Raw genomic sequence first — 24,150 nt, forward strand, 5'->3', positions numbered from 1 at the left:
AGCTGAATCAATGATGCAGTCTTCTGAATGGGGCAGCAGTTTTTCTCATTATTTAAATAAAACCAATGCATCTAGAATAAAGTGCAGTGTTTGTACATTTATAGAATTTATGTCTATAAATTATAGACATAAATTCTATAAATATTTATGAATAGCTATCATTCTAAAATTTTTGATCTTATATAATCTTTGCTCCATGTATATAATACCAAGAATATCCTTTGAACAATATTATCTATTTATTTAAAAAAGGGGTAGATGCTTGCATTTTCCTTCATTAAAGTCTGGCGTATTTGTACAAGCATCCAGTATTTATTATAGCAATAAAAATGAAGTAGTCTTAAGTCCATCTTGGTAAATAAAGGTAACTTAGTAAATAAGTTAGTAACTTAGTAAATAAATGTTAAACTATAAATATGAAGAGGACAAAAGCTTTTTCTGTTACCCTTAGTAATGGTTTTAATATGTCATAATAATAAAGGTATATTTTTATGTACTTCAGATCCAAGATGACAAGTTAGTTTTTACTGTTCTTTTATTTAAAAGAGTTGTCATTTATGGACACCGAAGAACAAAGTTAGGAAATAACAGGGCAGACCATTTTAAATGGAAAAGATTTAATAATACTTGGACTTTTGCATTACAATTCCCAAGCTGTCCACTTTGAGAGGAAAAAAGCCGAAGGGATCTATTTTAACTATTTGCATAAATATTTTGCTGAGACAATAGAAATAAAAAATTAATAAGCTGTGTCATAGCTTTTTGGAAGTGTCCTTTAAAAAAATGTCACCACATCAGATAAATTACTACTTGCCTAAAATAAAATGTTCCAAATTCAGCTTCAAGTTAAAAATGATTTCTAAATTATCTAAATCTCAGTTAACTCCAATCAAGCTCCAAAGCTGGTAATTCCAGTGATAATGGACAAGAATTCTCTTTCAGTGTCCAACATAAAAATATATTAGTAATTTATATATTGGTAATTTTTGTTTATACAAGCACACCCTAAACGAGAAATAATTAAAGACAGTTTCTCAGCAGTGCTAAATTTGTGTAACACTAAAATTTAGATTCCATTAGACTGACTTCTTTCATAGAGGGAAATACTTACATAGTTACCTTCATACATATTATCTTTGTCAAGGGACAAAGGGAGTTAGAGACATACTATGTCTATCTGCTTATCTGTAACTCTGTGCAAGTCCTGGCTTTTTGATGAGCCAGAAATTCTTCATGTAATAGACATTTCATAGAAGTAAATTTCATTTAGTTTCACGCTTCAAACCACGTGAAGTCAATGCAGATTACTTAATGTAACAACACACATTAAGCAGAAAATTGCTTTCCATATCTATATAGAAATACAGTATTCCCAGTGGTAATTAAAAGGGAATTTGTTGTTCAAGAGAAAGGGTACCATTTTCTTTTCTGAATTTTAAGAAGAAGAATACTGATTTTTGTTTGAATAGTTTTATTTCATTTCCCCAAAAGAGAGAAAAAGGCAAAAAGGTGTTGGGAGACGCATCGGTGTACTGACTTGCAGAGTAACCAGCAATATTAATTTTACTGCCCTATAAAAAAATACTTATACTAATTTGTGGACTACAGTTTAGCCAGTTGTATAATCCTGTGTGTGAACAAAGCAAACAGTATTAGAGAAATGGATTCATCAAGTAAATAAACAAGTTAAATACAATCAGTATTTTATAAAAAAAAGTTTGGCTTCTAAACAAAAGTCATCAGTAACCACAGGAACTGAGTTTTAATGTAGCAAGTCTGCTCAATATGGGTGCATGATAGTTTTAGTACAGAATTATGAAAATGGCAGAGCCCCAAGGGTTTTCTATAAATGGAAACAATTTAACACTTTTATTTTTCAGGTTTTAATTCAAAGTATTGGACTGGAAGCAGATTCCATTTCATTCCAAATGTCTATATAAAAAGATGTTACCTGGTTAGATCAAGATAATATACCCTGCATAACAAAAGTGTGAAGCGGGACAAACTTCCCAGTTTCTATATAAACAAGCTAGTGACAACTTCTTCCTCGCTTCATTAAACTGTGCTGTAAAAAGTCAGTGAAATGCCTTTTCAGTGGAGGAAAAAGTATTTAGAGCCAAACTGGAAAGTTTATCAGAAGAATAATGTTCCCATTGTGCGAATTCAGTATGCAAAACTCCATGCATATCTGCCTTTCATTGCCTTCTAAATCACGAGCAGTACTTCCAAATAAAGATTAATTGTATTTGTAATATCTTGTGAATAAAGGAAGGTATTTCATGGTTAGGTCACAAATGTGAAACCAACCAGAAAATGTTGCTTAGATATGATCAAGATACTCTGGATTTATATGCCAATGGTCTGAAGAACTCTTCTTTCATTCTCATTGAGATGGTCTGAGAACATTGCATAGCAAGGCTGCTGGGCAAACTGGCATAAGAAGTCTGTAAGATAAGTCTAGAAGAAAGAGAAATACATTTTTAATACTTGATGGGGGGGAAAAAACCATTATTAACACAGGGTAATGGAGTTGTAGTTTTTACTGTAGTTGTGAAAGCATTTACAGAGTAACTTCCACAAGCAGAATCAAAGTATAGGTTTAAAATCTCTTCAAGATTGAATACAGAATTTCTGGAACAGAAACTTTTTTCTCCGTTCAGGAGTAGCACTTCAATCCCAATCAGCTGCAGGGCATGGCAGCACATCTACTCATACAATAATGCAGTGCATGTTTACCCTGAACTGTATCAGAGTGACTCCAATGGGACTCAGTTCAAACTGCGTCCAGGATTACAGCTTTAATTTCAGTCATGAATGTGTGAAAACTGTATGAGAGGTGTCAAGAGAACCATCTTGTCAGTTTTAGAAAAATGTTCACTGTTGGTCTATTTCCTGCTGTAATTCAAAGAAAGATTATATTCCAGAAGAACATTTATTTCTGATTAACTTACATAGGGAATGGGAAATTCTTCTCCATATTATTCATTCTTGGAGGCAAGCCATTAGTAAATAGGTATTTTCTGGTTCAGGTGTTTTTCTAGGTCTCTTTCCAAAAGATTCACCAGAACCCTACGATGTCCTCATTATTTTTTTCAGAAATTTAAAAAATAACATTTTTGATGTTCTCTGTTTTTAATCTCTCTGCCCTTTTATTGTCCCGTATGTATTTTCTTCTTCAATATGCTATTTAAATATTTTATTCATTTCTTAAAATTCAACACATTAGAATAAACTAACTTCCATTTGGAAAGCTTTTGATCCTAATTAATTAAAATGTTCTTGTCTGTGATTCATCCAATGTTAAGCTGTCCAAACAACCAAGACACTTGCCAGAATTAACAAACAAGCAAACAATGGAATGAAAGAGAATACAGAGAAGGAAAAGGTAAAAGATTTTCTGAGGTTTCCCATCAGCTGCCTAAGATGAGGGGAGATTCTCTATATAGCTTCTCAACCCCAAAGAGGTCAAAGAAGCCCCGATGAATTATCTTCAAGGTTATTTAAATTCCCTTCTAACATAAGTCAGTCTCTCATTAGCTGCAAAGGTAAACATTTACATGACCAGCTATATATGGTTACATCTTTCTATTTTGCAAATGAGCCTCTTGAAACTAGGCTGTTAGATTCTTGTTTAACCTCCTTATCTAAGAATAACAGGTAAAACTCAGAGGCCTTGCAATACCAGATTTTTAGCAGTTCTGAGGCCCAAAGTGCGGGCTCACTGCACTCTGAATAACACTTTTTCTTGGATTACTCTGACCATAACCACCAGAAAGGGATCTCCACATGCTTTCTGTCACAAGATTTAAACTGCTTTGCTTTTCAAGAATAACTGAGCACTGTATTCGGTCCTATCTCTCTCTGTCTTTTGGTGTATGTACTGTAAAATATGTTTAGATTCATTAATGATATTGCTCCTCATCATGGTGTTGCTTTAAAAAACTCGTTTGTGAGACCATTTTAAAAACAGATATGGTGAATAATATTTAGTAATGTTATTCTAGACAGTGAAGTTTAAAAGTACAAATTAATAAGCAATGAAGTTAGACTGCAAGATACACTACCTGTAAATCTATCTGATACAGAGGATCCTTCAGTGCATCTGGATCATCTTCATCATCATCTTCATAATAATCTTCATCTGTCAAACAAACAAGTTTCAAAGTAACGTTGATGCACACTTAAAGAAACTGAAGTCGCAAATGTCTTTCTTTGCACTAAAATGAACTGCTGTTTTCTTTTTAGACACTGAATAAAACAATAAACAACAAAACAGATCAGAATTTAATAATCATATTTTCAAGCTGTACAATGAACGTATTTGGATTCTGTTCCTTTTATTTATTCAGCCATCTATTATTTAATAGCAACATTACATACTGTATCTAAAAGTGGCATATACAAGACCATTTCTATGGCATCACAGCAAAAGTTTTATTTCCATTCCTAAAACAGTACAACAGTAAGAACAGACAATGAACATACACATTTTTCCAAACTCTTTTCCCCAATCCAATTTTCAGTCTGCTCCTAAAGCTTATTTCTCAGAAATGGTAGATAAAATAGGAAACAAACATTAATTCAGTGCTTTTTCGTTTAACACAAAAGAATGAACCCCTACATATACGAATCAACTGTCATGCTTAAGAAAAGTTCTAGCCAAACCTTGTTTAATATGCTATTTTTTTTTCTACAGGCAGAAACATTTTTTGCCTGTAGAACCACTGAGTCATGAAAGCCCTCGTTTGTCCACATACAGGTCAACCACTTCACTTAACTGTGTATCCTTCAAAAATATGCAACTTTCTTATTTCAAAGAATGTATGTTTGTGTAGGCATGGTAGGGGAGTTGCTCATATTGTGTGTTTCCTGGAACTTATTTAGAAGCAGGTATTTTGGTTTAGATTTCCTGGAATTAATGTGTCTAGTTACCCATACTTAAATTATTTTATTGAAATATGGAAAAAAAACCAAGTCTTAACAGTTTAGTCAAATACATTAGTGTTGCTTTGATTTTAAAAGAAATATTTTTAATCAGCATTGTATCTGTTTTTTTTAAAAAAAAAATTCTAAGTGATTTTCACAAATTTAAAACAGCTTCACTTACCATATTTGTTGGTGGCAAGAATATCTGACAACAGCTGTCCTGTTAACCCTTCATTCTCTTCTTCCTCATCATCTTCTTGATCTTCCCACATATCATTGGAGTCCTCTGTTAATAGAAATAAGAGATTAAACTAGCAGAACAAATTTATTTAATTTTATTGACTATTTGCTGTAATGTTGTCTGGGAATCAAGTGTTAACATTTTTGTCCCCAAGTAAATTTTATTTAGAATCTGCATTATAATAATCTGTGTTATTCCCACTGAAAATTGATTCCATTACTGTAAATATTTGTGGTCAGTAACTCAACAAACCGACATAGAACATAAGTGAAACCTCTAAAAGAGACTGTAAAAGGGAGAGAGCTTGCATTATAAACACATGAATACATATGTGAATGCCCAAAACAGGGATTTCTTTTTCTAGCAACCTTGCGTACACGCTGTCGGTACCCATGCAATGCTGTGAGCATTGTTTACCTTATATACTATGGCAGCACATGTCACATATTTATGTATTTTATTAAATTTATATTCTAGCTTTTTCTCCAATAACCACCAGAAGGTATACATCCCCTTTTTCCTTGCCTTGAAAGTTACCAGTACAACACACTGCAAGGTAGCGATTAATCCAAATAACATGGTTGAGTAGCATTCGGACTTGAGCACTCCCAAACCTGTATTTCATGCAAGCTGGCATCAGAAGAGACCTAGCGACATAGTACCTTGGCTCCATTCTGCAGCAGTTTGTCGAGAAGCATTCGCTTCTATCGCATTAGAAAGCTCATTTATTATCAACTTTAAGATTTTAACTAACAAAGGAATGTTGGTCCAGCGTTCAGGATCTAAAAGATACCAAAAAAAGTGGGTTTTTTTTTAGAAATTACAAACTCAGAAAGCACAATGCAATAAAGTATACTCACAGCCAACTGAGGAGGTGCATGTTTTACTAGCCTCTTTAGTATATTTTTGAAATATGTATTTTACATAAAACCAGCAGTAGTTAACTCCTCTGCTTTTCATGAAATTTGGACATATGCTCTGAACTTATTTTTAAGAATTAAGAATTACTTAGTCTTATAAAACTAAAAATCCCACTATTAGTTTTTATAAATATTTGTTGTTGATAAGTCCATTTGGTATGCAAAATTTAAAGACTGAATGGAATAAGGAACTGAAGATTTCTATTTTCTCTAACAATGGGAGACTGTCTTAACAACGATATCCAAAATTTCAATAGATAAATGTATACTTGAAAACATTAATTTTTGGCCCCAGTTACTCAGTGGACCTGATGTTAATTGTGGCTGTTTAGGTACAAAGGATTAAAAATTACTTTTAAGGGTACATCCAGTTGATTCAATTTTAAGAAACAATACTAATACTCACTTTTGGCTGCTTTTGATCGTGTACGTATTCCTTCTTCCATATTAAATATTTCTTCCCCTTTTACCCTGATATCTTGGAGTCGCTTGTCATCTGTGTTGATACCATACTGGAGTAGCTTACACAGAGCTACAGAGCTGAAATTTTAAAAAATAATATATTTTATTCTTAGAACCATCCTACTTACAATACCTATGTATGCAAGCATAAGTGACAACTTGCAACATTTAACTGTTTAGATGTGTATCCACCCTCCAAATCTTTAGCAGGACCTATGTCATGAATGTCAATACAATTACTTTGACTTAATAATCACATGATAATTTATTTTACTGAATTTTAGAGGATAATTTATTATTTTTAAAAATAGAAACTTCAGGCAAGACATTAAGCTTTTCGTCACATAATGAATATAAATAATTCTAGAGAGTGTTACCATAAATTAATATTTTAGTTCAACTGAGAAATGATATTCAGCAACATTTCTATTTAGGATAGAAATACTGTATACAAACTCTTGAAAAATAATGACTGCCAACTTCCCCAATGATAATAGAGAAATGTTCTACTATGCTGTTTGGTAGTTTTCTAAATTATTTTTTAAAAAATGTATATTTAACTGTTGTTTTAAAGTAAACTATACTGTAAATCACTCTGAGATAAGTGTTTATCAAAAATAATATACAACTGCCTCAAATAAATGGTTATTCAATTTCCCACTTTAAAAGTATCTGGAATTTCACACTGCAAAAGCAATCAACCTATTTCCATGAGCAGAAATTCAAAGGAAGTAAATCTTGTACTTTCTGTTTTATTGAAGTATAACTTCCATAGCACCCTACCACATGATCAATGATAAAATATTATGGGAATTATAGATAAAAAATTACTGGATTACACCAGACTGACTAAATTAAGTCATCAGATTTCTAATCTTTATTCAGTGCTGGATCTAGCGACCATCCTTCTTTTTAACTTTAAAGTTATTATTTTGAATGAACTAGAATTGAAAATAACTTTGTGTAAAGAGTACTTGAAGATTTTTTTTGCCAATGATGTAAGTATTTCTACAATTGTGCTATAAATCTCTTATAATTTTTTTACAAGAGGTTTTCTGCCCAGATATTTTTAGGAATCTGCTGTCAGCACAGTTGTAACCTATAAGCTTTCTCTACACCTTAAGTGCTAAAGCCTTAAAACTAGGGATCTCTAACCGTCCTGAACCTATAGGCATTTGGAATTTTTATGCAGATTCCTAAGTAGCTACATCTTAGTATGACCAGGGGTGGGTCATTCACAAAATGTTGAGAATGTCCTTCTCTTCGGGATGTGCAGATATCTGTGTATATGACTGCATGTGTGGTGCTTTCTGGGTACCTTCTGGCTTTTCTATCCCAAATATGCCTTTCCTTAACCCCACATGTTTCTTCCTTTCCACCCAATTTGACATCCTTCCTACTACAAAAAATTCCCAAGCCTAATAGCCAACACAGGACAACATTTCTTCCTCTACTTTCTTTGTTGAATGGGTGGGCAGAGTGCTTAACAAAATCCAGCCCTCTACAACTATTGATGGACATACTCCCTCTCCTTTATGTAAGAGATGTCTGTGTTCTAAACAAGGCACAGACCCTTGTACAGTATATAAAGGACCTCATGTTACATATAGTCAATTTGTCTTAAACAATTCATTATAATAAAATTAAGATTAAAAACCATTGATTCTTATACTAACACAGATATCATCTGAACACACAGATACACCAACACTTGTTCCAATCTTTAGAGTACACACTGCAATGACAGAAAACCTTACCTGACCTTCCCTTCATACTGTCCATAGAACAAATGTTGCCGACTCATCCACTCTGACATTACAAATTCCAGAGCAGGCTTGCCTGTTGGTCCAGGTAAACTACAAAGGAATTCTAGTAGTGGTTCCAGCTGAGAATGAACTAGGTGAGCAAATACCATGATCAAAGACTGCAAAAGGAATTAAAAGAAGGTAATTATACGACTGAAATTTAATGGGTTCAATTTATTTTCTTATTTTTAGGTTATTTCTAAGGAACAATCTCATGAATAAAGTATCTTATTGATATCAATTATATATACACACACATGCAAACAATTATTCTGATCATTATCATCATTAAATAAATATTCTGATAATTAAAGTTTCATCTAGTTTACAGCCTCCTTACCTGCATTACAGTGAGTGTTTCTGCTTGTTGCATTTTACTAAGAATTGCTCTGAGAATCTGATCCAGATTTTCTCCCAATTCACTCCCAACTTTGGAAATTAATGTGGAAACTAGTCTGCCTACAAAGGCAGCTGTGAATTCTGAGGTGCGTGGATCCAGAAGTTGACTCACCACCTGCATCACATACCACAGTCCATTGTGACCTTGCTCATCATGCCACTGTGCAATTTGTTCCAGAGCTACCGAGATGTATGCACGTAAACACTCGCCACCATTCTGAATGAACAATAATAATAAAGTATAAAATCTTTCACTCTAGAAAGAATTCAGATATACAACAAAAAATCTTCTTACCCCAAAGGATAGAATAGTAAATGGCGATCAAAGAAATAAACCACAGGAAATCTTTTCAGATGACCTTACTCTGTTCCTCTTTTTCACAAATCCCCTGTAGAGACCTAGGCTGATAAGCTTGAATGCTATAAAATAAACTTTATTTGCCACAATACTTGCAAAATGGCAGTGTTTGGACTCCTAATCTAAATATCCAGGGGATGAAATTAACCCACATAATGGTTTGTAGGCCTCTAAACTGTTGGATGGAAGACATAACTTTGAAAACGTTATTCATAACTATTAGTTAAATTTAGGTGCAGGCATGGTAGAAACAGAAGTACACAAAGAAATAAAGCCAGAGTTGAAAGATTCCATAATGATTGTTGTATTTAAACAAATATATTTTATCAACTTTCTTTTGCTTGAACAAGAGTTCTTTTTTCTGGAAGTATGGTAAGTGGAGCTTGTCCAAAGTATATCAACCTTCTGAAATTAAATATATAGCCTCTCTCCAAATAGTATTTGCTTGCTTGCTTGCTTGCTTGCTTGCTTGCTTGCTTGCTTGCTTGCTTCCTATCTATCTATCTATCTATCTATCTATCTATCTATCTATCATCTATCTATCTATCTATCTATCTATCTATCTATCTATCTATCTATCTCACCCTTTAATTTTCTGCCTTCCATATATCTGGTCAGGCATATACTATAGCAAACTAATCACCAAATAAGGAAGAGAAAAACAGGTGGAATTTGCTAATTTCTTAAGTGTTGCAGGGTGGGGTTGGGAAATAATGAAAACTGGATCATGATGTCGCAGTGCAAACTCTATAATTTACATATTTGCATCTAACATCAAGATGCAGGTACAATAGCTGGGGCTTGTGTTGTGCTGTTGTAATGCACATTGCCTTTTTTGTCACTGCCATTTGCACCAGACACCTATGCTAATTTTTTGCTATTAGCAAAATTTAGAGAAAACTTTCAATTGTGAAAGATTCGCTTTATGTTTAAATCCTATTAATAAAAAGCTATTTAAATTTTCAATAATGGAATCAGTTGCCATTTCCAGTCAACTAATCCCTGCATGTTAATCAGTATGAAACTGATTGGTCTAAACACAAAAACTTTATACAAATGACCAAACAAATCTTCTCATCCCCACCCAAAAAACATTACCTGCATGGTAGCATTGTCATCTGTGTGCAGGCTACACTGAGCCACAGCAGGAAAAGCTTGGAAGATTAAGAGCTCCGAAAGGGGTGGTTTAGTATTTCTTACAACAGTTGTTAATATGTCTATTGAAGTCTGAAAAAGAAAAGAAATCAGAGATGGGAAATAACTAGCTGTGGGGGAAAAGGGTGACTTGGTACAATGGCAGGATTCGTTTATCCTACAGTTATTAATATTAATGAACAAGTTTTGTTTTGTTTTCCAGTGGAAAGAAACAACCATTAAACTAACCAATCATCTGTGTTAACTTTGGTTTCATGCCAAGAAGCTTCTCACTTCCACCCATTCACTGGCTCTTTCACTGATCTTTCTTTCCATTTATCTTTTTATTCCTCTTGCAATCACTCTTATGCAATGGCTCCTGTATTCTATGGTATCTTTTTAAAATACCAACTGGCTAATGCAACACAAGATTCTATACCTGATGTGTCTTGGATTTGCTTTCTCTCTGCCTTTAAAAATCTTTCTTTACGACAAGAGCTACTTAAATTAGAATTAAGAACTGAGGCAGTATGAATCAATCATATTTTAGCAGAAGTTAAAAAAAAGACTCTTCACTTTTGTAGAAAATGCTTTGAAGATGCAGCACAACTTTCTCTATTGTACTTATCCCTACTGGGGCAATATTGGCCATGAAAATGATTATGGAGATGGGATAGCTAGTAACCATCCAGCAGATACCTATGCCCAACAACAGGCTTTTGTTAAGTGCCCATAACTTAATAAGTATTGTGAATCATTGTTCTTATTGTTGATAATAGACCTGACTACTAAAACCCATCAAGATATTCCCTCTGCTATTGTTTCTATAACTTCCTTTCATTTGTTTGCATTGTCCTATTGATTTTGAGCCTTATCTCTGTACAAGAAATGTATCTGAAGCTTGTATCAAAATGCTGTAAACAGGTGAACATGTAACAAGGCAAGGGATATATCTGTGTTAATGCACACTTCTTCCAATTCTGGAATTTAAAAATCAAAGTGCTTTTGCCCTGTCTGCATGTGCTGCTAATTTTCTTATCAGTTTTGGAAGTTCCACCAAGATCTGCCTGCTATTCCAAGGGGAAGAGGGCTTACTGGCCCTAGTTAAATCTCCCTCCTTTGTGGCCACTTAATTAAAGGGCCATGCTACTTTTTTTCTCCCAAATGATAGGAGCTATATTTTGCAAGAATTCCAGGCAACCTTTCCCCCAGTAAGCACATGGCAAAACCTCTTTTGGAGTAAAGAGTGAATGTTTAACCAAGCTTAATAATATGAATTAGGCAGTTAAGAGGCTAAGGTTAAGAGCCATAGAACTGGTTCCCATATAAGACTGCTGAATGGAACCTTCCTACTTCAGCAGAAAGAAGAGGTTACACTACACACAGAGAGAAAATAACAGGAATCCTGTTCAAAGAGCAACTTGCCTTTTACGTTTTCTGCCTATCCCTTTTTCTTGATCAAAAAGAAGGCAAGCCACTTCCATCACACCATGGTCAGTAATGCAAGTGAGCACAGCCCAACATGGCCAGAACAGATGATTCCCTCTTTCTCCTTGTTCTCTGTCTTTGAAATAGAAATCTTTTCCCCCTTCTTCTGAAAAAACACAACCTTCTGTTTCTTTATTCTCCATTCTTAAGCTAAGCTGTACCTGGTTCCTTCATCTTTAGTACATGTACTGTACATATGAATATGACATCTTTAAACCTCCTGCCTTCATTGCTGTAGCAAGAAGCTTTTATACTATTTGGTTGGTGAGAAGCTTCATATTTTGTTCAGCTTTTCTCTGGACGCCTTGCCCTCTTGCCTCAATGAGAAATCTTGCAGAACACTCAGTCTCTGTTTTTATTTTTTCTGCTTTCCACATCTATAGCTATACTCTGGAAGTTCCATTAAACTGAATAACTTTTTAAACCTTTCCCCCTCTTGCTCCCTTTTCTTTGAATTCACTTGTCATCTTTCTTTCATTTAAATTAATATATTAAATTTCCAATAAACTACTTAAAATCTCTACGTTAACCTGTAAACTGCTAATTATAACTATGGAATGCCAAGTTATTATCTGATTGTCCTTTATGCCATTAACTTAAACATTATCTATTATATTAATTGGTTTAATTAGAATTTTATTCTTAGATTTCTGGAACATATAAGCCTGTTTAATACCTGTATTGTTTGGCCTTGACAGAATTGGTTTTGCAGAGAGTCCCAGGTTTAATGTATTTTTCATTAGGATCTTAGGAACAAATATTTCTCTTTTTAAATCAGCAATTAGGCTATATAAAGGATTCTATATTTTGAGAAAAATGTCCTTATACTTACTGCACAAAGCCCTGCTGGAATTTTATCAACAGGAGCTTGCATGATACTGACAAGAGTTGGAATCAATCTCATCTGCATTGCATCTTGACAGGCTTCTATTTGTGCTAGTTCCTTAAAAATATCCTGGGCAAGAGAAGCGACAACTGGATCTAAATAAAGAAATAATACCAATTACTATGGAGAAATACCTCAGTAAAATCATAACTGAGTCCCTCTTTTGGGGGAGATGGGCGGTGGCTAAATTCGATCAATCAATCAATCAATCAATCATGTTATAATAAGAAAATGCAACCTCTAGCATCACCTTGTCTACCAATAAGGATTCTCGCCCACATAGAGACCATATGCATTCTTAGAAAATTACAATGTTGCGTGGTTTCAGCCAAGTGTTTTGTTCAGACCGTATCCAGAAAAAAGGCAAAGATAAAAAATAGGGAGGATCCTGGGGGCCAAGGAGTGAGCAATTTGATCAGTTTTCCTTCTAGTAAATGGGTGTTCTATAACTGGCCATGCTCACCATTTGAGCAATTTTGCGAGTCCTAAAATGTTGCCTGTCATAGTATGAAATAAGCATAACAAAAAGCCTGTGTTACTCCAGCTAGGATATTTTCTATAAATCAACTCAATAATATATTTATTTCTGATAAAGCTTTTTCATCCAAGATAGATATCCATATTTTCTTCTAATACAATACTGAAAAAACCAACACCTGTGTAATCCAATGTCATTCTTTAAAAATGTTTGAAATCAACAGTGTTCTTTGAACATAATCATCTGTAATCATATTCAAGAGCATGTCTGGGTACATACCATTACTATATTTGAGAAATATCGCAATGGTGAAGGGACAAATCTTATTCTCCACACTTGCTGTAAAGGCTGGATCTACCGTGCAGACAATGCAAAGTGTTTCCATCACAAGATTGAGAACCTCTGAACTAAACTGAGCTGCCAAATGGATTAATCCATCAAGGATACTAGGGAGGAAAGGTTGTAAGACATGGGTGCTTTCAGAGATCTTGAGTTGGTCACAGTAGCTAGAAAAAAAAAACCAGAACGTTTTAAGAAGGAAAATTATAAAATTATAATTGTCAGTAATATAGTAACATAGCAAAATATTTCTCACAATCATAGATGCAATGACTCCCCCATTCTAAATATTAGACATTCTCAATATTAGATTATTTACAGTATTATTCTACTGACCAACTAATATATGTCTTAAGCTACATACCCCCAAATAGCTCTTACTGCAGAAATTCGCACAGAAGGAGGTTGTGTTTCATGAAGGCCGCTGACTGTTGCTTGTAGAAATTGCTGGATGAGCTCTGGAGACATTGCTACTGTGAAGCGACTGGCAGCCCAAAGAGCACGGCCAAGAAGGAAAGGTGAAACTGTAAGAAAAATCCTTAGTGTTACTGCCATTGTAGTCCTCTCTCAAAACTATCATTCAGTAACAGACCCTATATATTAGCGAGACAATTTACATACTTGGAGGCAGTAAAAAAGAACTTACCCATTTACACACAAACATAGTAGGTGTTGCAGCCTAGTGGTATGAAGTGTGCACACTTGATTTACAAGTTTGTAATATAGCATACTTCCTTAATTATCCAAGTGCAGGTTGAAGCAAATAAATGAGTGTACCTGACAATTTTTCTTATATGCATACTACAGAAAGGGCAAGATATCATTATGTTACCAGAAATGTGTTTGTATTCCTTACTTTTTCTTGTTGACAAAGAAAAGACATATGTAATGTTAACAGAGCTTTGAATGAATGGAAACAAGCTTCTATTTGCAGACCAGAGTGGAAATGACTCCCTTTTCTGCTTTGAAATTCTCACTAAATGACATAATTTTAAATCTGATTTTATGTTTAGAAAAATGCTTTCTGAATTAATCTCATCCTGTACATAAATAAAAGGATTCACACCTACCAAATGTCATACATTTTATCCATAACCACATACATCCTCATAAAATTTATCCAAAGTCTATACAGCATTACTTTGAAAAGGGTTTTGAACTTCTCTTTTTTATTTTTAGGCAACAATCAATAAGTACCTGACAGGTTGAGATCAGCAAGAAGAACATTAGTTAGAAATCCATGCATATCAAAATGTATCCTTCCATTTTTTACACAGTCTGTGATAAGAGACTTGACAGAACCTAAAGCCAGCATGCAAGCTTCATGTATCTTCCACCTGCAAGGAATGAATGACTTAAATTTTCTAATATTCATTTTTCTAACTTGGTAACTAACAAGCAGTAGGAAACCAATAGTAAAGTAAGAAAATGGTAATTGTGTTACCATACACAACACAAACAGTAATAGTTGTACAACTTTATTTGCAAATATGATCTATTATATACTTGAATGTTATTTAACAATTCTGATAGGTATTTGAGATACAGTTTTCTAGAGATGTAGTTTAATACGGGCAACTTGATCTGCTTGTATTGCAACAGGGAAAATTGTATATTGGACTAGTATAAATACTATTTTTAATATGAATTGGTTTTACTATTTATATTGGTATCGATCTTCTCTAATGACAGGTTTAATTAAATTATCAAGAAATAAGAATACAAGCAGTGCCCTGCTGCCCTGGCCCATCTAGTCACACTGGCCAACCAACTGCACATTAGTTTCCCAGCAGATGGCCTTTAGAGGGAGTCAAATTGCCATCAAGGCTAATAGCCATTGATCCCCATGACTTCCATGAATTAGTCCAACCCATTTTTAAAGCCAGCCAAGCTGGCAGCCAGCACCAAATACAAATGCTTTAAGGTTTAAAAGTATTTTGGATAATCTGATCAATACAGGAATACAGCTAGAATAATTATGTCTAGAAATTTGAAACAAAAATATTTATTGAAATTAATTTATTTAAAGAAACTAATGTTTAACATTCTTTGGAATTATTCTCAGTGGTACTGAACTAGGGAAACACTATTTATAATCTGTGGCAATAGGATAAGTACGGACTCTTTGACAAACTTTATATGTTCTGTATCTTATATATGTATGTATCATATACTGTGATAATCTTAATAATGACAGTCCAAAGAATAAAACCAACAACCCCTTCATTTTTCAACTGGCCAAATACTATTAATTATCAAGCATAATTTTATTTAATTAAACAAAAAGAAAATTGTGTTGCTGAAATAGACTCTAATTACTTCCTGACTGAATAATTTCAGGAAGACCCTAAATATAATAGATTTGGTGGCATTTATCATATGCTATTGCCCACTGTGATGACTACAGAAGTTCATTTGTTTCAATTTTCATCTTAAATCATATTTTTCTGTTCTGATATGCATGCTTACAGATCCAGCACATGACTAAGAGAAGTAAGGGAGAAGATAGGCAATGCAGGGTATAGTAGTCTGCAGCTAATCTATGTGCATTTTATGTGTCTGTTACTCCTGCAGAACGAAGCAGTAAGCGGACCTCACAACAGCCATTGCTTACAGATGTCATCATCATGTAGGAAAAATAAAGCTAAAATTTTACAAAAAAACCCAATCTTGATTTCATAGAAATGGCAGGTGCCATTATCAAAAAAGGTGGTAAACTGTCAGCTGATCAACATCCAATCTTATTTATAATTGCATTTTTTGCTGACCATTATATAATAAAACCTGTATAATTAATTTTTTGATTAAACAAATATCAGAGCTGAATATTATGGAATCTTGTATCACCAAAATTATCATTCACATAATATCCTCCAACAGTATATATACTGTCACCTACCGCCAATGTCCTTCAGCATTCTATGGAAAACAAGTTAGTTTCTGTGCAATATGAAAAATGATAATAAATCAGGTAATTTTACTCTCCTGTAATTTAAGCAAAAAGTGCCTAGAAAACTAGCATTCATTCTGCCTTGGTGAACAATCTTAGCTTATTTATTAATGTCTCTGAATCAGCTGTAATTGCCAGTAAGTAGGCAGCTACTCTAATTCTAGATTTTTCATTTCTAATTTGATTATAAGGTATATAATACTAGTTTGTTTTCATTATGGATTAAATATTCTGAGATTGTCACCTGTAGAAACTGCTTTCTTACCAATGCTCAGCACCACTGTTTTTTGCTTGCTCTGCTTCCTGCAAGTGTCTTGTAGCTGCTGCAGCCAAAGCTGTTGCACTTTCATTCTGGAAATCAGCTGCCACAGCCTATACAGAAGTATGACAATAGCTCACATTTTCTAGAAAAGGTAAAGGGAACCTTCATATCACGATACTTTGCTGATAATGAAGTTAGCAGTTATAGTGAATAACTTCAAAACAAAGATAATCTAGTCAAGAAAAAAATACTAACAAAATTAGCATCTTGAAATAGTCTAGATTCTCAAGTGGAATATAGTGATGCCCATGGATGGGGACAGAATAGAGATAGCAACACTTTCAGCCTCACACAATCCTGGTCATATGGGAAAGAATCATATTTTCAGAAAACCCTGAAATTTCATTATTGCACACTAATAGGTTTCCTTCATGCCTTCCAGGTCAAGCTGAAATCAGCTCATAGACAGTTCCTTTGCTCCAATTCACTGGCTGCTAAGTGCAGGGAGGCAAGGAAATACTGATCCAGGTACATTTTAAAACTCATTATTATCAGAGTGAAAGAGTTTAAAAGCAATCCTAACCCTAAACATGTGTATTTTGTTTTCAAAACTGTAGGAAACAAATTTAAAAAAGAAAAAATGCTAAGTATACTGTAGTTCTATAATTCTATTAAGCAGCCATTCTGACCTTCATTAAGTTTATGCATCTCCTTTTAAACTATCTATTAATTGCTTCATTCTACTTTCAGTCTAAAACCTGAGATCAAAGCAGCTCTTATAAAATAGCATAAAAGCCACAAATTCTCAGACAGCAAGCATTAAGAATCAAGTGTGTACATAGGTTACATACAGTAAGTTACATATTAAAAACCACTCCCATTTGCCACTATTGTGTAGATCAAAAGAAACAAACCTATAGTCCTCTGCTTGTTATTGGTTTCCAGCTTCCATCAGCACTAGCTATCACAGTCATTGGTCAAGGATGATGAAACATATTTCAACATCTGGGGAATCACATGTTCCCCACTCCTGGTTTATATTTTTCAAAACACTGCAAATTCTCTCTTACCAGCAATAAATCCTGTGCAGCAATTCTAACTGTATAAGAAAATGTATCATCATCTTCATCCTCAACAAATTGTTGTGGATTAGCAGTCCAGACTTTTATCTGAAAAGCAATCATAGCAGTTCAATAATTTATAGAAATATCTTTGCTTATTCAAGACTACAAATAATTAAACTTCCACATATAGGTAGTCCTTGGTTAACTACCATTTGTTCAGTGACCATTCAAAATTAGAGTGGTGCTGAATGAATGGTAGTTACGTCTGGTCCCCTAAGTTACAGCCACTGCAGTGCCCCCACGGTCACATGATCAAAATTTGGGCACTTGGCAGCCCAACTGCACTTACAACCACAGGGGTTGTAACTCCTCCCACCCGCCTACCTCCCCCCATTTCTGCCCTTTTAGCCGCCCTGCAATCCGCTGCCTCTGCCGGCCCTGCGCTCTACCGGCCCTGCCACCCTGCTGTCCCCAGCTGACCTTTGCCATTATCTTCCTCCCACTGCTGATGAGGTGCACCTGGCCTGGCAGTTTGCAAGGCAGCTGCTGGCCTCACCAGGCCTTCTTCCCGAGGCTGCACGCGCCCTTGTCCAAATTGGGTGTAGCCTTCTCACAGAGCTTTGAAGCCTTCCAAAGCCTCATGAGAAGGCCGCACACAATTTGGAAGGTCAGCTGGGGACAGCAGGGTGGCAGGGCCAGCAAAGTGCAGGGCAGCCAAAACGGTAGAGACAGGGGGCAGGGAGATAGGCATGTGGGAGGAATTGAAGAGGAGGCAGTCCCTTACCTTACTGAGGCTCAGTGCTGGGAGGGACCAAGCTGAGAATAGCTTGGATTGGGGTGGGTCCATGCCTAACAACTAGGTGGGATTCAGTTAACAACGGCAACGGAGATTGCCGGGATTACCATCACTGAGCAATGCAGTCACATTACATTGCGCTTTACAACTGCATCACTTAGTGACAGAAATTCCAGTCCCAATTACTGTTGTTAACCAAGGACTACCTAGGAAGGATCCAGTTTTATTCCTAAATCATATTAAACAAAAATATTTTACGTACTGCAACAAACATGAAGTGCTACCTTTCAGAAAAGACTCAGAATCTATCAATCTTTTCCTAGCCTACCAAACTGATGCACTTCTCATTTATTTAGACATGCAATTTCCACAGTTCCTAATCAGCATGACTGATGGGCGTGGTACCATCTAATTCTGGTAGTTATAATGGTAATACATCCCAAGAGCTTCAATTGAAAAAAGAAGCAATAACGAAATGGTTGTCCTAAGTACAAGGCACTAAGTTACATATTAAACACCCCTAATACTTTGGGCTCATCTACACAGCTGCTTTGTTTTCCTGTACTCCTGGAGCTCTTCATATGCAATTGCTGTGCTCCACTGCACAGCACTGTAAGGACAGTGATGGACAGTTTTCCTTGGCTGAAATTCTAATCTCACCCAACGTCACACACAATGGGAAAAGCTGCCACCAACTGTTAGACGGAATGTGTGTCAGAACAGTGTTTGTACCTTCCAGGCACATCATCCCTTTAATTTTTAAAAATTATTTTTGGCCATAGGTAAAGGTAAAGGTTTCCCTTGACGTAAAGTCCAGTCGAATCCGACTCTAGGGGGCGGTGCTCATCTCCGTTTCTAAGCCTTGGAGCCGGCGTTGTCATAGACACTTCTGGGTCATGTGGCCAGCATGACGACACAGAACGCCGTTACCTTCCCGCCGAAGCGGTACCTATTGATCTACTCACATTTGCATGTTTTCGAACTGCTAGGTGAGCAGGAGCTGGGATTAACAACGGGAGCTCACCCCGCCGCGCGGTTTCGAACCGCCGACCTTCCGATCGACAGCTCAGCGGTTTAACCCGCAGCGCCACCGCGTAATCCTACATAACCTACATAAGACTGATATTCTTGTAACAACAAATAAGACACCAAATAAAGTCCAGAGTTATAACATAAAACTACAGTTGCAGTAGTCTTATAACACATTTTCATAGGTGCTTCCATTTATAGATTGTCTGGTTTACTGCATACTGGAATGACAAATCAGAATAGCAATCAAAGTAATCCAGATGATGATGATGAATATGCTTTTCTGAAAAATGCTCAGCAACCACTGATAATTTAGAGTCAATTCAAGGTTTATCCAAGGTTAAGAACTGTCCAAATGCCACCATATTAATAAATAATATTGCATCATATATACATGCAATTATTTAATTATTATTTGTTGAATTTATATAGCCACCCATTCACCATGTGAGACTGAGCAGCTAAAAAGGACTGAAAACTTCAAATTAAATAGAAAAATGTTAAAATAATAAAACATACTGTCCTGGGGGCCAGAGACATAACTCATATAGTTACAAGTGGGCTAGTGCCTGGGGGAAGTAACAGGTCTTCAGGACCTTCTTAAAGGCTGGCAGAAACAGGGCCAACTGAATGGGGTGGGGTGAAAAAGAGAAAGTAGGAGACTGGTCAGTAATTATTTCACACCTCAAGAAACACCAGTGGTGTTTGAACTATCCCCTCACTCAAGGATGAATTCACACTGCTTGGAACCAACTACACATTGCTCCTGGAAGGCTTTGGCCAATCAGAAGGGGCATGGATCTAACAGACAGGTAGCTGTACTCACAGCCCTGAGGACCTTGTCCATTTCCTCAAGACTTACTGGCTCAAACTCCTCCCAGAAAACCAAGCTATTGTATACCATGCCTCAGTCACCTCAGCAGGACATGCACAACTGAAGGCAAGCTCAGAGTGGATCCAAGTATTTTATCCATCAGGTGCCTAGAATAATCTTCACAACAGCCTAGCAGATGTTCCGCTGACCCTTCCCTATAGGCAATGAGGTCACCTTGATGACCTCTAGATGGCAGCATTTATGGAACTGTTTCACAGGATATTGATCTGCTGTGAGATCAATCGTCCTGTCAGACAAGACCTATGTCAAACAACCTCCCATGAAAAGGTCTGCCTCAGTGATCAGAGGAATTGATTTGAAATAGTTTTTTAGATTTATTCTTGTTTAGTACAAACAGTGATCTCTAAGATATTCTGGAAAAGAACAATATTTCCATTATAAGTTCAAGACACTGTATCATCTCAGAAATACTGTATTCTGATAAATGCTGCAGTGAAACTAAGCCCTAGTGCACAACAGGGGAAGTGAGCTGCAATGTGAATTCTCTGGAACTTTTTGAGGAGCTACAAATTGTTTGATTTAGTTTTGTTTGCCAATGGGCATATCAGTCTCAAAGAAGACCACATTCAGTCTTCCGTGAGGTATATATTGCCATGTCCAAACTACCAAAAAGAATGAAAGAACACATTGCACAAGCGAAGTATCCAGTCTGTCAGCTACAGTCAAAATGGCCATGGAGGCATAGTGCCAAGTGACGAGATAGGAAAAGGTGGTTCCATAGCAGTTCTGCCTAGCTAACTATAGCCAAGCAGGTCATTAACTCTGACTGTGTCATCTGAAGTCTCCTCTTTCATGCACCTTAGATTATCTGCTTTGGAGCTTTTGTGTTTTTTTTCATAGCAGAACACCACAAGCCAACTTTGGACTGTCTTAGCTGCAATTAGCTGCAGGCCAGTAACAAGATGTAGGTGATGTCTTGAGACTATGACCTCTAAAAATAGCGGGGCATCTTCATGCCATGGCAAGCAGGATGTGTGGCTGAGACATTTATCTAGTAATAAACCTGTTTAAGCAAATATTTTTGATCTGTTACTCACTTAAGCTTCTAAAGCAAATAAATCAGTATTTTGCCATATGGTATAGCCTGTCTAATTCGGACTATTAAGGAAGAGATGCTTTGATGACTAGCAGAGAGCTGTGCTCAGACAAGGTATGAAGATATGAAATGAGGTTTGAAAAACGTTTTTACATCAGGAATAAAAAGCCTTGGTCCCTCCAGATTGTGCTAAATGCCAATTTCAGGCATCACTCATGTTGCCCAGGATGAATGAGACTACTTGGAGTTGTATTTCAGCAAAAACTGGAAAGTTATGAGCTTCTAACCCACTTTTGTACAATATAGTAGACAAAAAAATGTGCTTACCTGCTCCTCTGTTATTTGCATATAGAGAATGATGTAATATATTAATTCAGGCAATGCTTTCTTCACTGTGCTTTTAAACTTGTGGTTTTCTAACAGAGCATGAACAAACTCGAATATGCTGAAAACTAGGTTTTCAAAGCCCAAAACTTCACCTAAATTGTAAAAATTTTATGAAAAATTAATATTAAAGGTCTTTCAAATTATTACTTCAGTATCTGACAATTATATTATTTTACATAATTCAAATTTTATAAAACTATTGCCAATTGCTTATCTTTAATTTTTCACATTTAAAATATTAAAAAAATCTCCAAATAGATATGTAACAAGAAAACTTATTAAAAGAATCTAAATTTGTTACATCAAAGTCTTTGATATATCTACCCTAATGATGTACTAATATTTTCTCTGTCTGCCAGCTCAAAGCATCACTAAAAATACAGAAGTATGAACTATTATAGCAGCAATTAAAAATATTTAAGCAATTAAAACAGCAGTCTTATGGTATGCTTTTCAAGAATGACTTTATAAGGGCAAATGTATAAAGTTAAATTTAAAAATATCTGTTAAAATATCTAAGATATTAGATATTATCTTAAAATATCTATTTTCATTACACCTCTAAAGTTTTCCTACCATCAGAATCCACTGGATCTTCCACTTCTTCTGTATAATTTACTTCCGTTCTCACATAGGTAATTAGTAAATTAAGGAAAATAAATATAGCCAAATTAGATATAAGTAGATTGGAATGCAATTATTTCATCTGTTATGGAAGAGAATTGGATAATGAGAAATTCAACTCTTTTCATTTATTAGAAAAAGGTCTAATACAAAATAAAAAATACCAACTGAATTAATATGAAAGAACTGCCCTCTCCAAAGTATTCATTTATCTGTTAGCAAATCATCCAGATACACATTCAATTTCTCATGTTATAAATAAAACCACTGGAGACTATCAAAATTAGAAAATGTGTTCAAACATGTACAAACCAGTGTTAAAGGTCTATATATACTGATACTACAGTATGGTCTAAGTGTAGTAATATCAACCCATTCATTAACTATTTTTTATTTTCCAGAAAAAATATACCATGTATTCGTTTAGACTATCAGAAAATATCAACCTTCAGCTTCAGCTCAACCCTATCATGACTGAGTGGCTTTGGGTCTTGGGGCCTTCAGGTACCAGGGTGTAATGAATGCCTCTCCCAATGAAGGACTCAGACTCAAAGGCAAAGTTTAAGTTCTGATTTTATTAAGGATAGAGTGCAAACACAAGGAAAGCTGAGAATAAGAAAAGTGCGCCTAAAATCAAACTAAATAGCCCCGTTACAAGCAGAGTCCCACCCCCCCTTCAATCATCTCAAATTCACATTCCCAGGTGCTCCTAACGAGTTCTGCTGATCAATGGGCAAGAAGACCTTGACAGGAAAAGATAACCCAAACACATTCCTGCTCAGCACAGAGAGATAGAGCTTTCGGTGCAAGGTTTATCAGCAGCTCCCTCTCAGCTAGGAACGCGCGCCAGCGCTCTGGCATGCGAACCGTTACGATGTACGAACACATTGAAACGATGAACATGACACAGGGACTTAACATCTTAATGCAGAATAGGGTGGCACTGCCCCCAAACAGACCGTGTGCACAACTTGGGAGTCCTGGATCACAACTCCTGCTCAATGAGTCGTGGTTAGGAGGGCCTTTGCACAACTTCATGTTGTGTCCTCTTTGCTCCCGTTCCAGGATTGGGGGCTCTACTCTGAGTCACTCTTGCTGTGGTCACCTCCAGAATGGATTATTGTAATACACTCTACATGGGGCTGCCCTTGTAGAACATTCAAAGGCTGCAGCTGGTGCAAAATGCAGCAGCACAGGCAGTTATGTGTGTTCCTCAATCAGCATACATTACACCTCTCCTCCACAAGCTGCATTAGTTGCCAAACTTACCCAAAAGATGTATTCAAAATATTTTCCCATAGGCTTTCCAATATTTAGAAATCATATTTCTAAATATCACAGAAATATTTATTGTAAATTAGCATCTACCAACTTTTCTCCCTTACCCTACCCAATTTCCTTTCTAGGAAATCTATTCTTATTGTAAACCAAAGCAAAAAGGATATAAGGCTGCACTTTCTGTAAGTGTATTCCAAACAATAGGAAGAATCTGTTGCATAGAGGAAATCATGTGTCTTGGGTAGTTTTTCACTAAAGCAGTCACTGCCTAGAAGTAAAACAGCTTGTTAGAATTATTAACATACTTTCATTTACAGTATTACCATTTTTCTTTAAGCCTCACTCTAACATTACATTTATATTTCTTCTTCTCCAGAAAGAAAAGTCCTCTGC

The 24,150-nt window shown here is 35.6% G+C and overlaps 1 protein-coding gene across 2 annotated transcripts in view; it reads right to left on the bottom strand.

Annotated features, from left to right (window-relative positions):
- Window positions 1-1,454: 1,454 nt before the first annotated feature.
- The window catches only part of IPO9 (importin 9), a 40,898-nt gene continuing 18,202 nt past the window's right edge, over window positions 1,455-24,150 (bottom strand). For both annotated transcript variants that reach the window (XM_063297310.1, XM_063297309.1), the window contains 17 exons: window positions 23,925-24,021; window positions 22,432-22,490; window positions 21,796-21,947; window positions 17,719-17,817; window positions 16,652-16,758; window positions 14,634-14,773; window positions 13,801-13,960; window positions 13,377-13,603; window positions 12,566-12,714; window positions 10,210-10,338; window positions 8,695-8,970; window positions 8,307-8,473; window positions 6,494-6,627; window positions 5,830-5,949; window positions 5,108-5,212; window positions 4,065-4,141; window positions 1,455-2,457 (listed from right to left, as the gene is read on the bottom strand). In XM_063297310.1, coding sequence (XP_063153380.1) covers window positions 2,347-2,457; window positions 4,065-4,141; window positions 5,108-5,212; window positions 5,830-5,949; window positions 6,494-6,627; window positions 8,307-8,473; window positions 8,695-8,970; window positions 10,210-10,338; window positions 12,566-12,714; window positions 13,377-13,603; window positions 13,801-13,960; window positions 14,634-14,773; window positions 16,652-16,758; window positions 17,719-17,817; window positions 21,796-21,947; window positions 22,432-22,490; window positions 23,925-24,021 — 2,309 coding nt within the window. In that variant the 3' untranslated portion in view covers window positions 1,455-2,346. The remainder of the gene's footprint in view (window positions 2,458-4,064; window positions 4,142-5,107; window positions 5,213-5,829; window positions 5,950-6,493; window positions 6,628-8,306; window positions 8,474-8,694; window positions 8,971-10,209; window positions 10,339-12,565; window positions 12,715-13,376; window positions 13,604-13,800; window positions 13,961-14,633; window positions 14,774-16,651; window positions 16,759-17,718; window positions 17,818-21,795; window positions 21,948-22,431; window positions 22,491-23,924; window positions 24,022-24,150) is intronic.

The sequence above is a fragment of the Candoia aspera genome, chromosome 3 (genome assembly GCF_035149785.1).
Source record: "Candoia aspera isolate rCanAsp1 chromosome 3, rCanAsp1.hap2, whole genome shotgun sequence".
Taxonomy (NCBI): domain Eukaryota; kingdom Metazoa; phylum Chordata; class Lepidosauria; order Squamata; family Boidae; genus Candoia; species Candoia aspera.